This window comes from Rattus norvegicus, chromosome 8 (genome assembly GCF_021556685.1).
Source record: "Rattus norvegicus strain SHRSP/BbbUtx chromosome 8, alternate assembly SHRSP_T2T, whole genome shotgun sequence".
NCBI lineage: Eukaryota > Metazoa > Chordata > Mammalia > Rodentia > Muridae > Rattus > Rattus norvegicus.
The window spans coordinates 36,062,035-36,082,216 of record NC_141541.1 but is presented as its reverse complement, the minus strand read 5'-3'; the positions used below and the strand labels follow the sequence as shown (position 1 = coordinate 36,082,216).

Sequence of the window (20,182 nt, the reverse complement as noted above, 5' to 3'; positions counted from 1 at the left end):
CCTCTGAGAGCTCTACTGGAGAAGATCCTGCTGCTTAGAGGACTTACCTGCGGGCTCTTATCTGACTAAATGTTCAACAACAGAAAAGACCTCTTGATTTAAGCAGTAAGCAAATGCACTGGTCTCTTGGACTCCCTCAGTAGCAATTTAGTTCTTAGGACATGTGCACAAAGCCATGAAACAAGCAGGTGCCTGTCCTGAGCCTGATTTGATCCTGGGCAGGCCAGTCCCCACAGGCTTCAGGTTCACTTCCTACCTTAAACTGCTTCCCGCAGGTGGAACACAGGAAGTCCTTGCGGTCGGAATGCCGGAGCATGTGCAGTCTCAGTTTGTCAGGGCGACAGAAGGCCTTGTCACACTCCGTACACTGGTAGATCTTTTCCGAGTGGAAGCTTCGCACATGCTTTTTCACCTGGCAGTAAAGACCAGGGGATGCTCAGGCCAAAAGAAAGGGTCAGACTTGGCTATGACGCTAGAGGGAGCCAACGCACCACCGAGGACTCTCAGCAGCCTGGCCAGTTGTCCAGTGTCAAGGGAGGACTGCCCTCAGTAACACACACTGTCCTTGTCACAAAGAAATAGAACAGGCCAGAAAGCCCCATAAATCTGAACCTCCCAAGTGACTTAAAGCATAGAAGTAAGAGCACTGTCTTGACCTTTTGTACATCTTCTTTTTTGAGGCTAATGGCGGGATGGCTTTGGGTTTAAATGAATCTTGCTAAAAATTACCTATAAGAAAACAAAAGTCATTTGTCCTCATTTCTGTTTCTACACATGTAGAGGTAATTGCTTCATTAGTAGCTGATCCTCTCATATCTTCCTATTAAAGCAGGTGGGATGTAGCTCAGTATAACATAACTGCCTGCAGCCATGCACGCTCTAGGTTCAATCTCTGGAAGAAAAGGGTCAGGTTCTGAAGAATGAAAGATAGAGATCAGATGGCATTGGCAATACCACTTCCCGAGCACAGCCCTGACTGCCATCCTCCCTGACAGGAAGAGACTCTCTTCACTTTCAGGTAATTTCATACCTTCACCCTGGATTCCACTCCAGTACTTGGGTGGGAGTGGAGATAGAGAAAGACAGGTTCTGAACTCTCTGAGCTATAAATAATAAACAAAAAGGCGCTTTGGGAGAAGCTAAAGCTCAACAGAACAATGTGTGTTAGCATTTAGGAGACTTTGAATCCAACAGCCAGCACAGAAGTGAAAAGGAAAAAAGCAAGTATGCTATGGACAGAAGCTAAGTACAAAACCCACCAAGCTAGTCTTTGAAGCACTTGGATTCACTAACGCTGGAGTCCCTTTTGCCATTACATTTTGCCTTAACTTTCCTTACTCTACAGAGAAAAACTTTCCAACACCATCACTGTCAGAGAGCTAAGATAAAATTTCACCCTCTTTTTTAAGATATATATATTGAGGCAGGGTTTCTCTGTGTAGTCTTGGTTGTTCTGGAACTCACTCTGTAGACCAGGCTGGCCTTGAACTTATGGAGATCCACCTGCCTCTGCCTCCCAAGCACTGGAATTAAAGGCGTGAGCCACCATACCCAGCAATTTAAAGAATATTTATATAATGTATTGTGATTTAATTCCTTACTGAATAAAAAATATCATCAGTTAAAATTAAATCAGGGATACTCTGGGATTTTTCTATCCCCCTTTGCCACGATACTACAGGAGAGATAGTCGGTGCTTGGTCCTTCCAAATACACAGCCTTCCTAAAGCAAGAGAGAAAGCAGAGTGGTAGGGAGATGTTTCCCATGCAGAAACGGAGAAGGATGCTGCAGACTCTGTGCTGTTTCATGAGTAATGGCTATTTGGCAAAGAATTTTAAAATGACTTTTTAAAAATAATAACCAGATGTGGTATTTCAAGAAGATTTTATATTTATTTTAGCGCAGGTGTGCAATGACACACACGTGGAGATCAGAGGACAGTTGCAGGGACAGTTCTCCTGTGGAGTCCGGGGACTGAACTCAGATCATCCGGCTTGGCAGCAAGCACCTTGACCCACTGGGCTAGCTTGCCAGCGCCAGACGCAGTGTTTATTACTAGAAATATAATTTAAGATATTTAAATAACACTGATCTGGACAGCTAAGGAAAATAATACTCTGTGTGTGAAAAGTAGTTGGAAAACTATTGCAAAGTTACTTAAAAAAAAAAAAAAAAAAAAAGAAGCATGAGAGGCAGCAGCCGGATTGTCTCAGTTTTCCACTTTTAGGAAAAGGTGGAAGCAGACAGGAATGTCGGTCACAGACACTCACCTGGATAAAATCTGGGAACCGTTTCTTACAAGTTGGGCAGGTGAAGTAGCCATCATTGACATGAATGGCCACATGATCTTTCAACAAATCAAGGCGGTCAAAGGATTCTGGGCAAAAAATGCAAGAGTAAGTCTTCTGGTCCGAATGGAGCTTCATGTGGCTCTCCAAGGAGGCGCTGCTGATGAAGCCCTTGTTACAGAGATCACAGGTCAACGGGCAGTTCCCCTCCCGCCCATGGAAGCGCAAGTGTTGGTCCAGTTTGTCCTTTTCCCGGAAGGCCTTCCCACACTGCAGACATTTAAAAGGCCGGAAGGACTTCCGGATAAACAGATGCTGAAGAGCTGCATTCTGAAAGACACAAACAGGGCGGAGGGCTGAGGAGACCCAGAGTGACTCCTGCAGTTCAGAGGGGCTGAACTCAAGGACACGGGGAAGGGAGAACCTGAGGCTGAAGCAAGCCCAAAACTGTGTTGTGAACACTCAGTTTCAGGCTTTCGCTTCATAGCCATATGTGTGTAATTCCTTTAGAAAGGATTTAAGTAAATTTCAAACCATGTTTTCCTTCTTTTTTATTTCCTTTTTTTTTTTTTTTTTTTTTTTTTTTTTGAGATAGGATCTTACTATACAGGGAGCTTTGGCTGTACTACAACTCAGAGATGCCCCTGCCCCTGCATCTCAGGAGCTGGGATTAAAGGCATGCACCACCACACCCTCCTCAAAACTTATCCTCAATAGAAACTAAAAAAAAAAAAAAAAAAAAAGGAAGGAAGGAAGGAAGGAAGGAAGGAGAAAACCTAGAGCAGAGAGAACAGAGCAGAAACTGGAGATACAGAGAGCACTTGGGTAAGTGACACATGTGTGGTGAGAGCAGAGGGTGACGGTCAGTCGATGCCCTCCATGAAAGAATATGGAATAGATGAAACATTTCACAGCACAGAAAGAGGAGCTGATGGGCAATCAGATCTTCCCCGGAGGGAGGCAGACAAAGACACAGGTATGGGGTCCTTTGGGCATAAGGCATGAAGTCAGTGGATTTTTCAATGTGTATTATTGATCTCAATTAAAGAAAATGAGCAGAATGGGAAATGAAGATTTCTGTGAGTGTATTTGTTCATGGGGCATGTCATGAACACATGAATACATCATGCATGGAAAATATGTATTTCAGCTCTTAGAGAGTGTGAAGGACTAGTTCCCACGGTAGTTCTAGACAAAGCTAGGCTCACTGCTGTGCCTCTGGTCTAAACCGGTCAATTTTGCTCTTTCCTTCTCAGGACTGATTGTCCTTCTGTAGCTGGTTATCTGTCTATCTTGTAAATCCATGCAATTGTCACGGGGAATCCAAGCCAAAGAAGACTGACTTTCAGTGAGATCTGTCACAGCTGCTGGACAATCAACTGACATTCCACCAAGAGCAAAGCCCCACAAATATCTTTTACACAGAGAATACAGAATCAATACTTAATCGTGCCACAAGGAAGACTCATTCCTAAGTTCCTCAAGCACAGAGGCAAAGGTCTAGATAGCTTTACGGTAGGGAAACTATTCAGAATATACCTGTGAATGGCTGTGCCTGAACAGCTATAAGGAAGAGTCATTGAAAAGTCAATAGGGATTGTCAAGCATTATCTGTGCAATGAAGAAAATGCTGGTGTCAGCGTACTTTCAATTGCTTATCAGAAGAACCTTGAAAACTATATTTAATGTGACATAATTATGGGGAAAAGCAAAATATTTTTGATCTACAGAAATTTCTGAATACGGTCCAATTCACATACCAGGAAACACTCCCTCCCGGCTTCTCCACCATGCCTAGGAGAAGTATTTACTATGCTCCCTAGTCATTTATTCTGAGTAGAAAACAACAATTCTGTTGTCTTCCTAAGCTGACTGAGGCTGCAGGGGGTATGGGAGGGGCACACATTTTATTCCTTTTTGAATCTAGATCCCTTAATAAACTAGGAAAATCTCACATATTGGCTTGAAAATGAATACCCTGTATTTCCAAATGAAACTCTACATTATTCCTAGGTTCTTTCTGACAGTATCCACAGAGATCCTGAAGAACGGATCTCTTCCAAATCAGCCACGGTTGCTCTCCTCTCCTCAGGCTGCTTGGCACATTATCCTGACACACACTTGGCAAAAGGCTCTTCCTATTTTCCTCTACTTTCAGAATGTTATGGGAAGATGCCAGAAAAGCAGATGCTCTCCTAAGGCTCAGTGAAGATGTGGGATTTAGAGCATGTCTGCTGTTTAAGAAGCACTTCCCTGATGCAGCCTCGGTCAGGTTTCCAAGGACAGACCTGCTGCACAATCGCACAGGGGCCACAAGTCTCCTGGGTGCTAAATCCACAACTCGGCTCTTCGCTGCTCCGCTGTGCTCCTCAGGCTCCTGTCAGCTCTGATTAGCCTGAGTACCTTCAGACACTCGGCTTTAACAGAGCAGCCACCTGGCTCCCCTGCCTTAGTTCCATTGCAACTGCTATCATCTGTGTCATTTCCATGGAGCCCTGAGCACTGAGTGCTCAAGAGCTGGCCTGCTTCTATCTGAGCTAGTGGCTCTCGAGTTGCAAGGGAGTGAGTGAGTACTGGGCTACCCCCACCCTTGACCCACTTGAAGGCTACTTCTGCTCTGAGATAGTTTCTCTCAAGTACAGCCACACCTGGGCCATTTGTACATAGAAGAAACCATCACAAACAAGGAGGCTGGGCACAGATGCATTGTGGGTCTTCTAATCCCTAAACTCCCGTACTGTTACCATACCACGTGGTACACTAACTGCTCTGGGGATGCCAAAGTAGTAGCCTCCGTCTAAACTCTATGGCACTACAGTGAATTCTGCGAGGACTCTTGTAAAATGTTTCTAAAGTTTGAAATTAATAGCTAAGGGAACCCACACTATTAACTCACTGTCATACTGTTCTGATCCTGAGACTAAAAAGAAAAGAATCAGCTTATTTGTTGGGTTTTGGTTGTGTTTAAAAAAAAGAAAAGAAAAGAATATTCTTCAGTCTATCATACACCCAGCTTTCAAAACTTTTAGTGTGTTAACAACACACCTCTCTCCACTCTCCTTCAGACACCCAAACCAGGGTCACAACGCTAGCTGTACTGTCCCCTAACAGCACCAAAAATATCAGTGCCTGTGCCTTCGATCCAATGGTTGACTTCCTGTGGAGTTATCTATCTCCCACAAGAGACAGCTTTTTCCAAACGCCTGTCTCTTCCCATCTACAAGTGATTTCCTGACTTCCCTATCTCCGGCCTTCTGTTCTTCTCCGATCCTGGAGCAGTCTCAGGCTGCACTAGAGTATTTGACAGAGAACTGCAAATCGCTTTCTGTTAACACTGGTTCCTTATTACACTAGAAGCCCCAGAGCCTGAGCTCTGTTGGCTGCTTAGACACAGCGGACCGTGCAGTCCGCGTCCAGCACCTTAGCACACAGCACTGAAATTGCTTCAGAGCTAGCAGGGCCTTGGAGATCGCTTTGTCCTCGCCTTTAATGCACAGGAGGAATCCACAGCTCACAATTTACTAATTTATCTATTTGCAAATAAACTCTTATCATCCATTCATTAGTTTGCATTTACAGGGGCTTCCAAATTGTATCTTCATTCTGTATTTCCTAAGCACAGTATGCAAAGAACAGCAGGTCAGCGAACACTGAAATAGCATTCCGGGTATGTGAAACACAGGAGACAAACCTACCTGCAGCTCCAGCTGAGCAGGCAGCATTAGAGGAGAGAAAAATAGTTACATTACCAATTGGACCGCAAGAGTTCCCTTCAGTTGGTCATTACCAATCTGGATAAAAAGATGAAGAAATACACAGCCCTGCTTTTTAGAATGTGTGAGAGGGGAAAAAAACAAGACAGATCAACTAAGATTGACCTCAAAGGCTACACACATGTGGCTTTTGCTTTGATGCAAGGAGCCTTGTGATGACCTGTACCCCGCCTCTTTTAAGAACCGAAGTGCTCAAACAACCACTTGACACAAGTATTCGCCTTGTTATTTTTTCCCCTTCAAAACAATGGGATGGAGCAAGCATTTCCCTGAACTTGGTAACGCACACGTGGTAACAGCTGGGCAAGAGGACAAGCGCAGACAGGGAAATAATACATAGAATGTATTGGAAAAGACCCGCTCACACAACTTCCGGCATATATTAATGAAATTCTTGAAGTTATATAGAGGGATCTGAAAGTTGTATGTATTTTGACTACAGGACCCTCTTAGAGGATATTTAAACAGTTTTCAGCGTCATTCAAGTCTGTCATGTGACTAAAAATGTTTAAATGTATTGTTAAATGAAATGCATTTCAAAGGGCCCTTCCAGCCTGTAAACAGACCAAGTGGGAAGAGGCCCAATTTCTCTTGTCTGCTGCAAGATCCCAAGGCAGGAGACGACGCTCCGGCTCACGTGGGTGCCTCCACGAGTCACTGCTAGAAAGAAAGAAGAAAGGAAGACCAAACAAACCAGAGCTAGAAAAGGCTAGAGAGGTGTGTGTGTGTGTGTGTGTGTGTGTGTGTGTGTGTGTGTGTGTATGTACATGCACTTGCGCACATGTGCGTGTGCATTTTATGTACAAGTCAAGTGTAAACAAATCTTTTTACACACTAGCTGCCACAAACACAGACATTACACAAAACCATATTACTTTCCGTATACACACACTGTAGTTCCTAACTCAGGTTCAAATACAGCCCACAAAATACTACAAAAACCATGTTGGAAACATGTTGGAAATGCAAGTCTGAAAACCTCTGCAGACTCGCAGCCTAAAGCGGAGACACAGACTGCACAGTAACACACTAACCAGCTCCTGAATGTACAGCTGTGCTTTAAGCTGTGCCAGGTGTGTACCCTGAACCTGCCCCATTAACCGAGACAGATCCCTTCCCAGGGACACTTGCTAATTTCCCCTGGAAACTACAAATAACCAATTTAGTTACCCAGAATTTCCTTGAGGGCTATGATTAGACTCAGATTAGAATGGCTGGAAATACAAATATTTTAGGTTGGAAAGTGTAGCTTGGTGGAAGGGTCCCTGCTTAGCCCATGTAAGACCTTTGGTTCAATCTATAGCACCAAAAAGAAAAAAGAAAAGGAAAAAAAAATTAAGTAAAATAGAAATAATTATTGTAATTAAATAAGCCTAAGTCTCTATTTTGAAACTCTGAATTCAGGAACATGGAGAGCTACCATACTTTAAGTATACTAATTCATGAGCTGCCCAAACCCAGGCCTGCAATCATCGACTTTAGGACAGTCATGTCAGCTTGCCAGGAACAGAATCACTGAGAAAAAGCACTTCCGAAAAATAAGATGATCTAGGGGGCACATGAAAGGCCAGACACAAGATTTCGAAGTGAATGATTATCAGGCTGAACCACAAAGCCCTGAGAGAGCTGTCTGAGAAGAGAAAGGTAGCGGCCAGCCAGGAAGTGTGCGCCCGTTCCCACTTACTCGGATGCGTTTGGCCCTGCGCATGTCATCGGCTGTCAAAGTGGTCTGGGTAGGCACTAGGCTCTCTTCTTGCTGTGGCTGCAGGTGCAAGGTGTGAGTTTCTGGTTCCTGCTCCAGAGAAGACGGGGTTTCCTGTGGCAGCTGAGGAACTGGGATGGACGCTTGTTCTGGCTGATCTAGTCCGTTCAGAGCAGCTGGCTCAGCCTCATCAAACTGCTCCTTTTCGGGGAAATGCAGCAAGTCCTGAATTTCGCAAACACCAGGAATTACCACCCGATCTACATGAAGATCGGTGATACAGGGGCTACTTATTGGCTCAAATTTAGAATCAGTGGTATTAATTTACTTACGAGAGAGGGTCTTGCTACATTTTCTAGGCTGGCCCTCTTATATCAGCTTTCTGAATGGTTAGGACTATAGAACAGGACACTGAACCCAGCTATGGCTTTTTAAAAATGATTGGCATTATGGGGCTGAAATAATACTCTCCCTCTAAGAAAGTTAGCCAACAGGTGAACACGTACCAAAGGCAAAGACTGTAAAACAGTTTCCTGGTCACAGAACAGGAAAATGATAAAATCTCTCTAGGGTATCAATCACTCTAATGGTTTAAATTAATTAAGCAAAGGCTTCCCAGAATACCTCTGGTCAGCTTTAAAATGTTAGCACAGTAAAGGTAAATCTGAACTGTAAGTAACACTTCAAAATGTCCTCTTTGTCCTGTTCCAATCCTGCTTTAGCTGACAGGACAACACTCTAATAAGACAGAATTATAAACACCAGCACAGCTGCGTCTGGAGAGGAGCTCCTCAGAGCCCAGTACCTGTGTTCCATCGTCACTCTTTTCCCCATTTTCACTGGTGATTTCCAAACGGATAAATTTTGGAGGACGTCCAGGCCGCCGGCCAGGGCCAAATCTCCTCTTGCCTCGACCCCTTCCTCTGCCTCTTGTTCTGGGGACAAGAGATCAGGGTTACAAATAGTCATCACTTGGCACCCCATGCATTATTCCCTGGGAGTTCTTACAGACACCAGAGTCTGAGTTCCTCACTTTATTAGTTCCCCGGTTCTTCTTTGATGGAAAGCACTGTTAGGCTAATGTGTGTTTTCTACACTGCCAGCTTCTCTTTAGCGCAGGGATGTCGTAAAATTATTGGGAGGAAATAAGAGCTATAAAAATAAAAGCACTGCTAACACTTTGCTGGTGAAAGGAGGTGAGGAAAGCACATAGCACGGACCTGCTTGCCCCATGGCTCCTCCCATCATTCAGTCCACTCTTTCTCCTTTGCATCAGCTTCTGCACCTTCCCAGAAATGTGGCTAAATTCAATTAAGTCTTCTTTTCCACCACTTTCTAGACAGTCCAAACAAATTTCTAACCCCCACTCTTCCATTACAGGCCAAGTAACCACCCATTAAATCAGTCCCCTTTAACTGATTACAGACACACAAAGCAGCCCTGTCCCACGACTCCTGGGCGTGGCTTGTAGCTCAGTTGGTAGGGTGCTCGCCGAGCTCCCCAGCACTGCTACACCAGGGGTGGTGGCACACCATTGTGATTTCAACACTCAGGAAGTGAACACGGGAAAATCAGAAGTTCAAGATCATCCTTGGCCACATACATAGCAAGGTCAACGCCAGCCTGGACCACATCAAACCATATTGGGAAGGGAAAGAGAGGAGAGGGAGAGGAAGGAGGAAGGGAAAGGGGGAGGGGGACAGAAAAGGGGAAGGAGGAAAGAAGAGGGGATGGGGAGGGGAAGAGGAGAGAGAGAGAGAGAGAGAGAGAGAGAGAGAGAGAGAGAGAGAGACTGAGATTGCATTATAGTCAGCAACAGAATACTTGCCCCACATGTATGAGGTGTCCTGGCTAAGGCAGGAAGCAGTGTGGGTGGACTCAGAAAGAACATCACACATTTATTTTGAAAGACCTGTGTGATGATGGCTTGCCTTGACTGTCAACCTGGCTAGACTGAGAAGCACCCTGGACATTAGCAAAGAACCTTTGTGTGTATGACTGTTTCCAGAGAGAGTTTCCTAAGTGGGAGAGAGCTGCTCTAAATGCAGACAGCACCATCTCACATACTGGAGGTCTCGATGTTCTAAGAAGGAGAAAGCCACTACCACAGGTGTCATTTGCTGCTGTCTGGCACTGTGAGGTGAGCAGCTCTGCTCTGCCACGCCCTTTCCGCCACAAGAACAAATCAATCCTTTCCCCTTGGATTACTTTCTCATTTACTTTGTCATAGCAACGAAGAGCTATACGTGTGTGGCATGCATATAATATAAATCAGATCCTGTTTCACTCTTCCATACAGTTACTTAACAAATACATCTTTTCCGGGAATGTTTTTCCTTTTGCTTTTTTCTGAGATGTCTTACTACTACTCAAACTCCTGAGCCGAAGGGAATCATCCTGCCTGTCAGTCTCCGACTGACCTGTGACTACAGCTACCCAACACCTCACCTGGACTTCAGGAACTGTTAAAAGATTCTTTTTTATGGAAAGTTCTGAATATAGGCAAATGGAGAGAAAAGAATAATGAGCCAATATATTGATACTCAACTTTAAGACTTACTTATGACAAGCTTATGCTATCTTTACCCCCACTACCTCCTCACAAATTACCCATTAGGTATCCTTTATCTGAAAATACTTCAATAAACATCTCTGAACCTTAACAACTCTACATATGCTTACATGAGTATAAAGATACAATGTCATTATCACACCTAAAAACATGATAGTTGTACATTATTAATAGTAGCTAGTGAACATTTTACCTATGTGTCATACACTATGCTAAGCACTAAAGACATCGCAACATATGTGACAGTTCTTACCCTCAGAGATCTGGTAGAGACTGTAGGCAAGCAAACGAAAAGTCATAATGCAGTATAAAAATGCTACAATGAAGCATGTGCACACTTTTAGGGATATTCAAGCATGAGTGACTTGATTCTCGTTGCACTGTCCCCTCCATGGACACTCACTCCATGGTCCTATCCTAGCCCTTGTCATCTTAGTAAAAAGCTCCATTATCCCTAATCCACCCATTGTCCACCAGAAAGCATCTCTGCTCTCCTGATCACACTGTCTGCTACCTGGATTCAGCCTCTCATGCCCACTCCCACCCCTGCCCTTTCTTCTTCCACAGCAGGCTCTCCCAGGACGCTCATAATCACTGTTTGCTTTGGGGCCCCACCCCTATTGCCCTTCTTTATTCTCCCTCTGTTGAGGTGTGTAATTAAGCCACAAGCCTGTGTCACTAAGCTCCCTGCCCTATCTCTACTAGTCTTCTCGTGGCTGGAAAACAGCACACAGGCTTGCTGTGGTCTCTTTCCTATTTTGTGACCCTGAACCCAAGGTTAGCACTCAGAATTGTAGGCAATCACATGGCTCTTCCCTAGAATATTTTCTTCCCTGTTTTCCTAAATGTAGTATTATGCCAGCACCTATCTTTCCAAACCCTCTAAAAGTGGATCTATTCCGTTACTACTGCCCTTTTCTAAGGAAGTCTCACCCTCCACTTGACCTGTTGACTAACTTCTATGAGACTCGGTTTTCAGTCTTACCCCAGAATTAGCTAGACTAATATTCTCATTTTTATCCAGAATGGTCTTTTGAAAACCCAACATCACAGCTTTCTCTGACCAAGACTTTCTAAAGACCACCTGTCATACTTAAAGTTTAAACTTTGTACCATCTCCCGTAAGCCCAATCTGACCCAGCCACTGCCTGATCCATCCTCCATGACTCTCCCCTGTCTCTTTTTAATATGGACGAATTAAGTATATAAGAAATCATAGTGCTCAGAAAAGTGTGAAAATCAGGATGCATATCACATCAAATGTATATGATGTCTTAAGGATTCTTCACTCAGGGGGTTGGAGCAATGCCTTAGTGGTTAAGAACATTGACCGTTCTTCTAGAGGACACAGGTTCAACCCCCAGCACCTACTAATAGTCTGTAACTCCAATTCCAGATAATCTGACACCGTTTTCTGGGCTCCACCAGTGCACACATATGGTGCACAGACATGCATTCAGGAAAACCACCCATTGAGATAAAATAAAAATAATAAGTAGTTTTAAAAAATTCCCAATTCAGAATGTAGTTAAAGGAGCGTTAACCAGGGTAAAGGAGTAAAGGATCTCTCAACATAGGTATGGGTTTTTCTGGAAAAAAATAAACAGCAAATAAAAAAGTCCCCAAGGTATTCAGCAGCCCACCTGGTTACCTGTACATACATGCATTCGTGCACACACACACACACACACACACACACACACACACACGCACACACGCACGCATGCACACACACGCCCACCTGGTAAACACATCTAGCTTCTCATCGTGAGAATTGAGGTGCTGTTGTAGTTGCTCTGAGCTGATAAACCGCCGGTTGCACTCATAGCATGGCCAATTCTTCTCTTGCTCTCGAAGAACTGTAGCCATGGAAGAGAAATCATAATTTATGGCTGATGATCAACAGACCCCAGGAAGACAGAGCTCCTGCTGTCTCCGCCATTCTTATCTCACTGTAGACAGGAGCTGCTATTTGCATTAATTTCTTGTTATAAAATCAAAGGCTAAAATTTGGCAGAGAAGTGGCTTTTAGAATCTTATTTTAAAGCATTCATGTGAGGCATCAAAAGACCCACAGTATCAAACCACCCTCCCTTACCCCCTCGACACATAAAAACTCTCAGGAGATCTTTACTTAGATAACTTCTTGGTTCAGATCCAAGTTTCATAATTAAGGATATATCTTATCACAACAAAAGTCAGTGGCCAATACGGTCTAACAAAACATCCATATCTCCAAAGGCTGAATATATGCATACCCATGACCCAGCATCCATTCCTTTCCCAGCTCTACATCCGACCCAAGTGTGCACAGAACACCTCTTAAAACACATGCGTAAGAAGACATCAGGCACACTCCTGTCCACAGTTGTGTGCTGGAAAAAACCTGATGGCCTTCATGCCTGGTCCTTTGGGGGTAACCTCTAAGCCACTGGAACTTCCTGAATGACGGGAGGTTCTTTGTTATTGGATGGGGGTTCCACATCCTACCTGACTTTATCCTGCTGTCTCAAGGTGGGAGCTCCTTTGGCTAGAAAGACATGACCTTGTGATTAGATGGTTGGTGTTTTCAGCTTGCTGATGTGTCTTACATCAGGAAGGAAGGGAAGCTAGAGACAGAGCTCAATCACATGGCCAACCACCTCATTAGTTATGCCTGTGTGATAAAGCTTCAATAAAAGCTCTGGACAACAAAGTTGAGCCTTTATGCTTGGGTTCAATAGTTCAGTGCCTCAGGAGGACACATACGTCATTCTAAGATCTATGTCTCTGCATTTGGCTGGTTCTGAGGCCTATCTTTTATTATAAAACTCTAATCACTCATTTTAGTACTTTCCTGGGTTCCAGGAGTTACTCTAATAAACTATGAAGCCTGCAGGGGTAAGGGGAGTCCCTAAATTGTGGACAGAAGTATGAGTGGCAAGGGAACCCAGAATTCTGGAGCTCCTGTGTAAAGTGAGTCTTGTGGAAAACCATGCCTTTAACCAATAAGATGTTAGCTAATTCTGGGTACTTAACATCATAACTACACCACACAACTAAATCTACAACAAGGTAGACAAACGGTTATACAGTCATGAGTAGAGTCCCTGACAGCAATGATAATATACAAATTTACATAAACAATGTAAATTTAGCTCAAAACTATGTTCACCGGGAAGTTAGAAGTTTGGCTCAGTGGGAGAACGTTTGCTGAGCAACCCCAAGGCCTTAGGTTCAGTTCCCAGCTCCAGAAACAAAGAAAATACTACGTTCAAGCAAAAGATGCCCAAATACGAGGTTGGGGATTTAGCTCAGTGGTAGAGCGCTTGCCTAGCAAGCGCAAGGCCCTGGGTTCAGTCCCCAGCTCCAAAAAAAAGAAAAGGGAAAAAAAAAAAAACAGATGCCCAAATACAAAAAAATGCTCCTGTTATCATATCATTCTGTTCATCCACGATTCATTAATAAGCAATTAGTGAGTGTTATTAGAAATCAGGACAGTATACTTGGTGATCTGCACAGGTGTGTCCCTGTGAAAATTAACCAAGCTGTATACACTTCGTTACTTGTGAATCCCTCTGTAGGTAGAATATACTTCAATAACATTTACATTAAAAAAAAAATAACCAAGGTTGGTGCTTGTTTCACTATATGTTCAGATGTGGTTAATTCCAGACAGGCATCTTCCTCTGACACCAGGGTCCTAATTTGATGGCAGGAAGTTTCCACTATATTCAATACTATTTTCTGGCCCTAGAAGTGTAAACCTGTCGGTGTAATTGGACCCTAGGATAAAAAGGAGACGTGTGGCTCTGAGAAACCTACTCTTGGATCTTGGGAGATATACTGAGATGGGAAAATCAGAGGCTACGTGTAAAAAAGGTACACACAAAAGCCCAAGCACCTTTCCTTTCTTCTTCAGATATGTCGTGGATTTTCTGATTCACGAACTCGGCATAGGATGCAGCATACCACACCTAGAAGAACCAAGGACATCATTAAGAACCAACGGGCATTGCCAGTTGTGCTTTGCATGCTTAAACTACCCCTCCTGCTTACATGAAACAACTCGGGCATTTCATTAACATATCCATCAACAGTAACAGCCACACCGTGGGCCTCCACCATACTCATCTGGCAGATGACCCATGGGGCATTGAGGATCCAGATGCTTTGCCTGTTCCCTCTTCCTTCGAAAAAATTCATCTGGTTATTTAAAAAACAAAATCTCAAGGTTTACTTTCATTGTATCTTTACCTAAATAAAACAGCTACATTTAAAGTTAAAACTCTACATTTAAATCTGGGTCTTTATACAGCTGTCATCTGTCATGCAGGTTAGTGATGGGACCATGGATGGGACTGTACCAAATGTTCTCCCGGTTTCCCTACCCCCCTTAGCTTCTGCTTCTGTTCACTCTCCCTGGCTGTCTCCGGCCCTGTCTACAAACTTCCATATGTTGCTGCTGCTCAAAGCTTAGTCTAAACCCTGAGTCTTATTTCCTTTCTGGTATCACAGCCATTTTCAACCAACTCCATGCCGATAACCAACTCCTAAATCTTTTTCTTTTGCTTTAGTCTCATCCCTCGAGTCTCACACATCCCAGGCTGGCCTCAAACTCAGTAAGTAGTTGAGAATGGCCTTGACTTTCGGGTCCTTCTGTTTCCATCTCCTAACTGCTAGGATTAAAGGATTGTGTACCATATATGGTTTATGCAGGATTGAAGATAGAGGCCAGGAATTTGTGCATGCATCCCTACCCCTTTCATAGTTTTATTTTTAGACAAGATTTTACTAAGTTGCTCAGACTGACCTCTGACTTGTAACTCTCTTGCCTCAGCCTGGTGAGTAGCTATGACTACCAGTGTGCACTACCATGCTCAGCTTTCATCTCTAATATTTAGGCAAGAATGGTTTTGCTGTCATTTTGATTTTGTAGTGCAACCCTCTATATGTGCTAGCAAACTGCTCTACCACTGTCAGAAGTTGCCATCTCCAATTTTAAATGTCCTACCTCCCAGCAGGTACTCAGATGTAAAACTTAAAACATGTCTTCTGTTTCTCCATTTGTCTCAGTAACCTTTAGCAAGGACCATCCTCAGATGTGACACATTACCTATTCAGTGTTTAAGCTACCAGATTCACGCCAACAACCATCTCCTGGCTAGACTACCACCTGGCCTTCTAACTGGTCTCCTTCTTCCTTGTAATTCCCAGCCACAATGGTGGTGGTGGTGGTGGTGGTGGTGGTCATCCTCTTCTCCTTCTTCATCTGTTTATTTTCTGTGTATGAGTATTTTGTCTTCATATCACATATGCCTTGCCTGAAAAGGTTATCAAAAACCCTGGAACTGGAGGTTACAGATGGCTGTGAGCCATCATGTGGTTGCAGGAAATTGAGCCCAGGTACAGCAAGCGCTCTTAACCTCTGAGTCATCTCTCTAGGCCCAGGGAGATCTGGTACAGGTTTCCATTTGACTCCTCACTTTATGGTAAACCTGAAAGGCTTAAGGATGATGCCCAAAGAACTCGGTGATCTCCCCAGTACATCTACATACCTCAGCCTCGTCACAACCCACCAATGGGCCAAGACAGCTACCGGAACATGCAGAGTACTTCCCAGCCTGGAGCTGGACTCCGGGAATGCAGGGTTGGTGTTGGTCCCTCTAACTCTGCTGTCCTCAGCCTTCCCCTCTTAGCAAGCCTTCTATCCAGCATATCCAAGTTGGTCCCTGTCCTGTTACTCACTCTCTTTGTGCTACGACACTTACTCCATTTGATATTAGCTGTTTTACATCTTTCTGTTCACCTCTCCCTTAGATTCAAGTCTGCTAGACAGAGGGGAAGCTTTATTTTTCTTAATGTAGGAAACACACCTGCAGTTCAATATGTATTAACTTCGAAGTGAATTAATCATGCATTAAATATATATGACTGTAGTTGTATAAGGAGACTTCTATAGAACAACGTTCTGTAGACTCTGTGTTCCACAATTCCTTAACTGTGCTCCTCTGGTTATATTATCTTATGAAGTTTGTTGTTTTCCTATTACAAATTCTTTCCTAATCCATCAGTTCCGAGACGCATGCTTTTCCATCTCAGAAATCAGAATCTAGCTGGGCACAGTAGCTTCCATCCAGAACCTCAGCACTTGGAAGAGGGTGAGGCAGGGCTGCACAGAAACCCTGTCTCAACAAAACAAAAACACCCCCCCCCACAAACCCACCCCCCAAATTGAACACTTTGCTGTTCCTGGAAGAGGAATCAGAAGGTATTATATTCACACCTGGTACCCACTAGCCTCCATGCCACTAATGTCAGTACCCTGTTTCTCACTTCTGCACAGCCTGGCCCTGTGGACTGTCCCCACCTCCTACCGGGCTCAGAGCCGCTTAAACAATTGCAAAGCAATGCAATTGAAGACTGGAGGAAAAAAACAAACAAACAAACAAAAAACCTGTCATTTCTCTTCGGAAGAGAAATTTCAAAGCAACACAAGGTTGGTGAACATCTTCGGGGTCTTGCTAGGGCACCAAGCAGAACTGTCAAAGTTCCTGCTGATGTGATCAGAGAGCTCATTAATTTCCATGCACTGTTCAGTGCTGAATAACCGCAAACCCGTGGGGCAGAGCAGTGTCCAGACTTGCAGACGGAATAGCAGTGATGTGGGAGAATACCCCAGAAACAAGGATGTAACACTTATGTTGACATGCTCAGCTTGTCCAGCATGGTGGGACAGCCTGAAATCCCAGCACTGGGAGGCCAAGAGAGCCAGTTAGGCTGAAGATAGCCTGTGCTACAGAGTGAGTTCCAGGGCAGACAGGCCTACATAGTGAGACACCATCTTTAAAAAAGAAGTACGTGGGGCTAACTGTGCCTTGTTACGCATGAGCCAGTGGGGCATAATCTTTAATTGAGCTCTAATCAAATTTAAAGTGGTTCCCTGGATGATGAAGAAACAACCATTTTATTGATTTTATGAATGGGCTGCAGTAGAAAACCTGACGGCAATTTTCTTAATGGAGCATCTTAATAGCTGCTATGTCTTAGAGTCGGGAAATACAGTATTACCATGTTTTAATATGTCTAGTTCTTTCTTTTCTTACAACTGTTTCCTCAGATTATCTCTGAGAGATCTGTCTTACTTGAACATTTTGGTTCAGAAATATTCCTACTCTGTAAAGTGCTGTAATTCTGTAATCAAAGTCTTTGCTTTATTTTGTTGCTGCTGTTGTTTTTGGTGTGTGTGCTGTGTGTGTGTGTGTGTGTGTGTGTGTGTGTGTGTGTGTGTGTGTGTGTGTGTGTACACCTGCACAAGTGCAGGGATATGTGGACAAAGAAGTTAGGGAAAGTCTCTCAGGAGCTGGCTCTCTATTGCCACCTTGTGGATCCAGGGACTGAACTCAAGTCATCAGTGTAAGTGCCTGTCTCTACCCACTGAACCATCTCACCAGCCCTGTTTCAAAAACTTCACCTTCTTCTGCTGCTAATTTAAAACCAACAAAGATAGTAAGTCATGCTTTGCTGGTTTATATCTTTGTCTTCTGCAATGTTGAGGATTCGCCCAGAGTGCCACACACAGCAGGCAAGCCTTCTCCACCAAGCTAGATCTTGAGCCCTTTATGAATCTTTAAATTATTAAGAAATTACTTAAACATGTCTTTACTATTTGTTTCTTCCAATTAACCCCTATTCCTGCATTTCTCCACCTGCATCTAGTGAGGCCGGATGTACAAAACACTGTTCCTGCTTTCATATCCAAACACGTGACTGCACTACAAAGACCTCTCCCATTCTACTGCTTCCTTTTTATCTGTTTTGGTTGGTTGACTGATTGGGATCTCTCTCTCTCTTTCTCTCTCTCTCTCTCTCTCTCTCTCTCTCTCTCTCTCTCTCTCTCTGGCAGGGTCTCACCATGTAGCACTGGCTGCCCTATAACTCTCTATGCAGAGCAGCCTGGCATTGAACTCTGCCTCCCAGTGCCGAGATTAAAGCCACGCCCAGCCTTGTCTTGCTCTTTGCACTGCTAGGTATCAAGCCCAGTGTATTGCCTATGCTAGGCGAGTTCTGCACCCTTGAGCCAGGTTCCTAGCCTTGGCATTTATTACATCTTACTGTTCACCCCCACAGTCCCATCTGCTGTTTCAAAGAGAAAGGGAACTGAGGATGCAGCTCAGTAGCTTCTACCCAGGCCCAGGTGAGAGGGATGAGGGAGAATGGGTGAGACATCTTTCTGTAACTAAGAAGCATTCTTTTTCTTTTTATCCTTTTAGGGCTTTTTCTTTATTACAAAATGTACTGGAAGTTACACTTGGTAGTATAAATCTGTAATCCCAGCAGCTAGGAGGCGGGAGCAGGAGACCAGGGATTCAAGGTTACTCCCTAGCTGCATAGTGTAAGTTAGAAGCTGGCCAGAGCTACAGAAAGCCCTGCCTGCCTCTCTGGTCCTGATAGGTTGACCACAATCCAAAGGATGCGCACCCCCACAGCACAAACCAGAACCAGTGTGTTATTAATTTTGTGATACAAATTTGGGGGTAGGGAGCAGGCAGCTCTGGAATGAGTTAATGGGAGGAAGTGGGAGTAACTATGACCAAAATACACTGCATGAAATTACCAAAGAATTCATGAAAATATTTTTAAAGAGCCTAATGGGAAACAGAGAAAACTTCTGTGTCAGTTGTGCACAGTGGAACATGCCTATACTATCAGTGTTAGGGAGACGAAGCTAGGCACATTTTAATTTAAGGGCAGTCTGAGCTGTTCAGGGAGAGCCAGAGGCCCAGGGTGTAGCTGAGTAGGTGACTGTCATGTAAAAATACCAAAATTCAACCCCTGGCAGTGCAAAAGAGAAAAAAAAAAAACCCAAAAAAACAGAATGTTCATTTACATAGAGAATCATAGCACAATTTTTATTATGTCATTGAATTCATAAATAAATTCTAACAATTATCCTCAAAATATTCTGATTATTTCTGAAATCAGAAGCCACCACATAGAATTCTTTAAAAAATTAAATTTTTAGATAAAGAAGTCTTAGGCATACATCTGAATCTCAGTTTATAAAATCTCCCATTTCACAAGTAACTCTTCCTCAGCACATCCACTGGCATTGACAGCGTCAGTCACCCTATCACTATCCCCAGTGTCCCCAGCACAGAGAGGGCCTCGCCCCATGCTTAACACCTTGATGAAGGCCCCCGACACATAAAAATGACCTAGCCCCACTCCATTTCATTGACAAGATTAGTAAAAGTCTATGGTGCACAGTACAGTCGGCCCTGCTTGGTCAGGGTTCCACCACCAACAGAGTGAATATTCATGAACGACATCACCGTCTGTGCTGAAGTGAAGAGCTGGCTCGCCATTGCTCCCATACATAGGCATAATGACTGTTATACAGCATTTATATTGCAGTAGATAATAAACAGCCTAGAAATGATCTGAAATGTGTAAGGATAGCATGGGCTCTACGCATGTACATATGTAAGAGATGTGAGCATCCAGATTTTGTAACCGTGAAGGGGAGGGATCCTGGAAGCAACAGGAAGGCTGAAGTCACTCAATAACAGAGGAATTACCAGGAAAGGATCCTTCTATAGGAAGAGCCCTAATCATCCCCCTGGCCGGCAGGCAGCTGCAGATCCAGTTCTGTACCTTCAGTTCCTGCTTGGGCTCCACATTCTTTATTGTTGTATAATACACATGGTGGCCATATTGGTAAGCTACCAGGTTCTGTTCTAGGTGGTTCTGGGCTGGGCGCACAAACATCATCCAGTTACAAAGGGTCTCATCAGACAACTCAAACCACAGGTCTTCATGCAAATCCCTGTCTTTTCTGTCTCCTTTATCAAGAGAAACCTGTAA

At 43.9% G+C, this 20,182-nt stretch overlaps 1 protein-coding gene across 1 annotated transcript in view; it reads right to left on the bottom strand.

The window, feature by feature from the left end:
- The window catches only part of Prdm10 (PR/SET domain 10), a 103,488-nt gene that overhangs the window by 36,560 nt on the left and 46,746 nt on the right, over window positions 1-20,182 (bottom strand). The window contains 7 exon segments of the mRNA NM_001427772.1: window positions 257-412; window positions 2,272-2,619; window positions 7,747-7,989; window positions 8,570-8,699; window positions 12,078-12,195; window positions 14,220-14,292; window positions 19,973-20,176. Coding sequence (NP_001414701.1) covers window positions 257-412; window positions 2,272-2,619; window positions 7,747-7,989; window positions 8,570-8,699; window positions 12,078-12,195; window positions 14,220-14,292; window positions 19,973-20,176 — 1,272 coding nt within the window.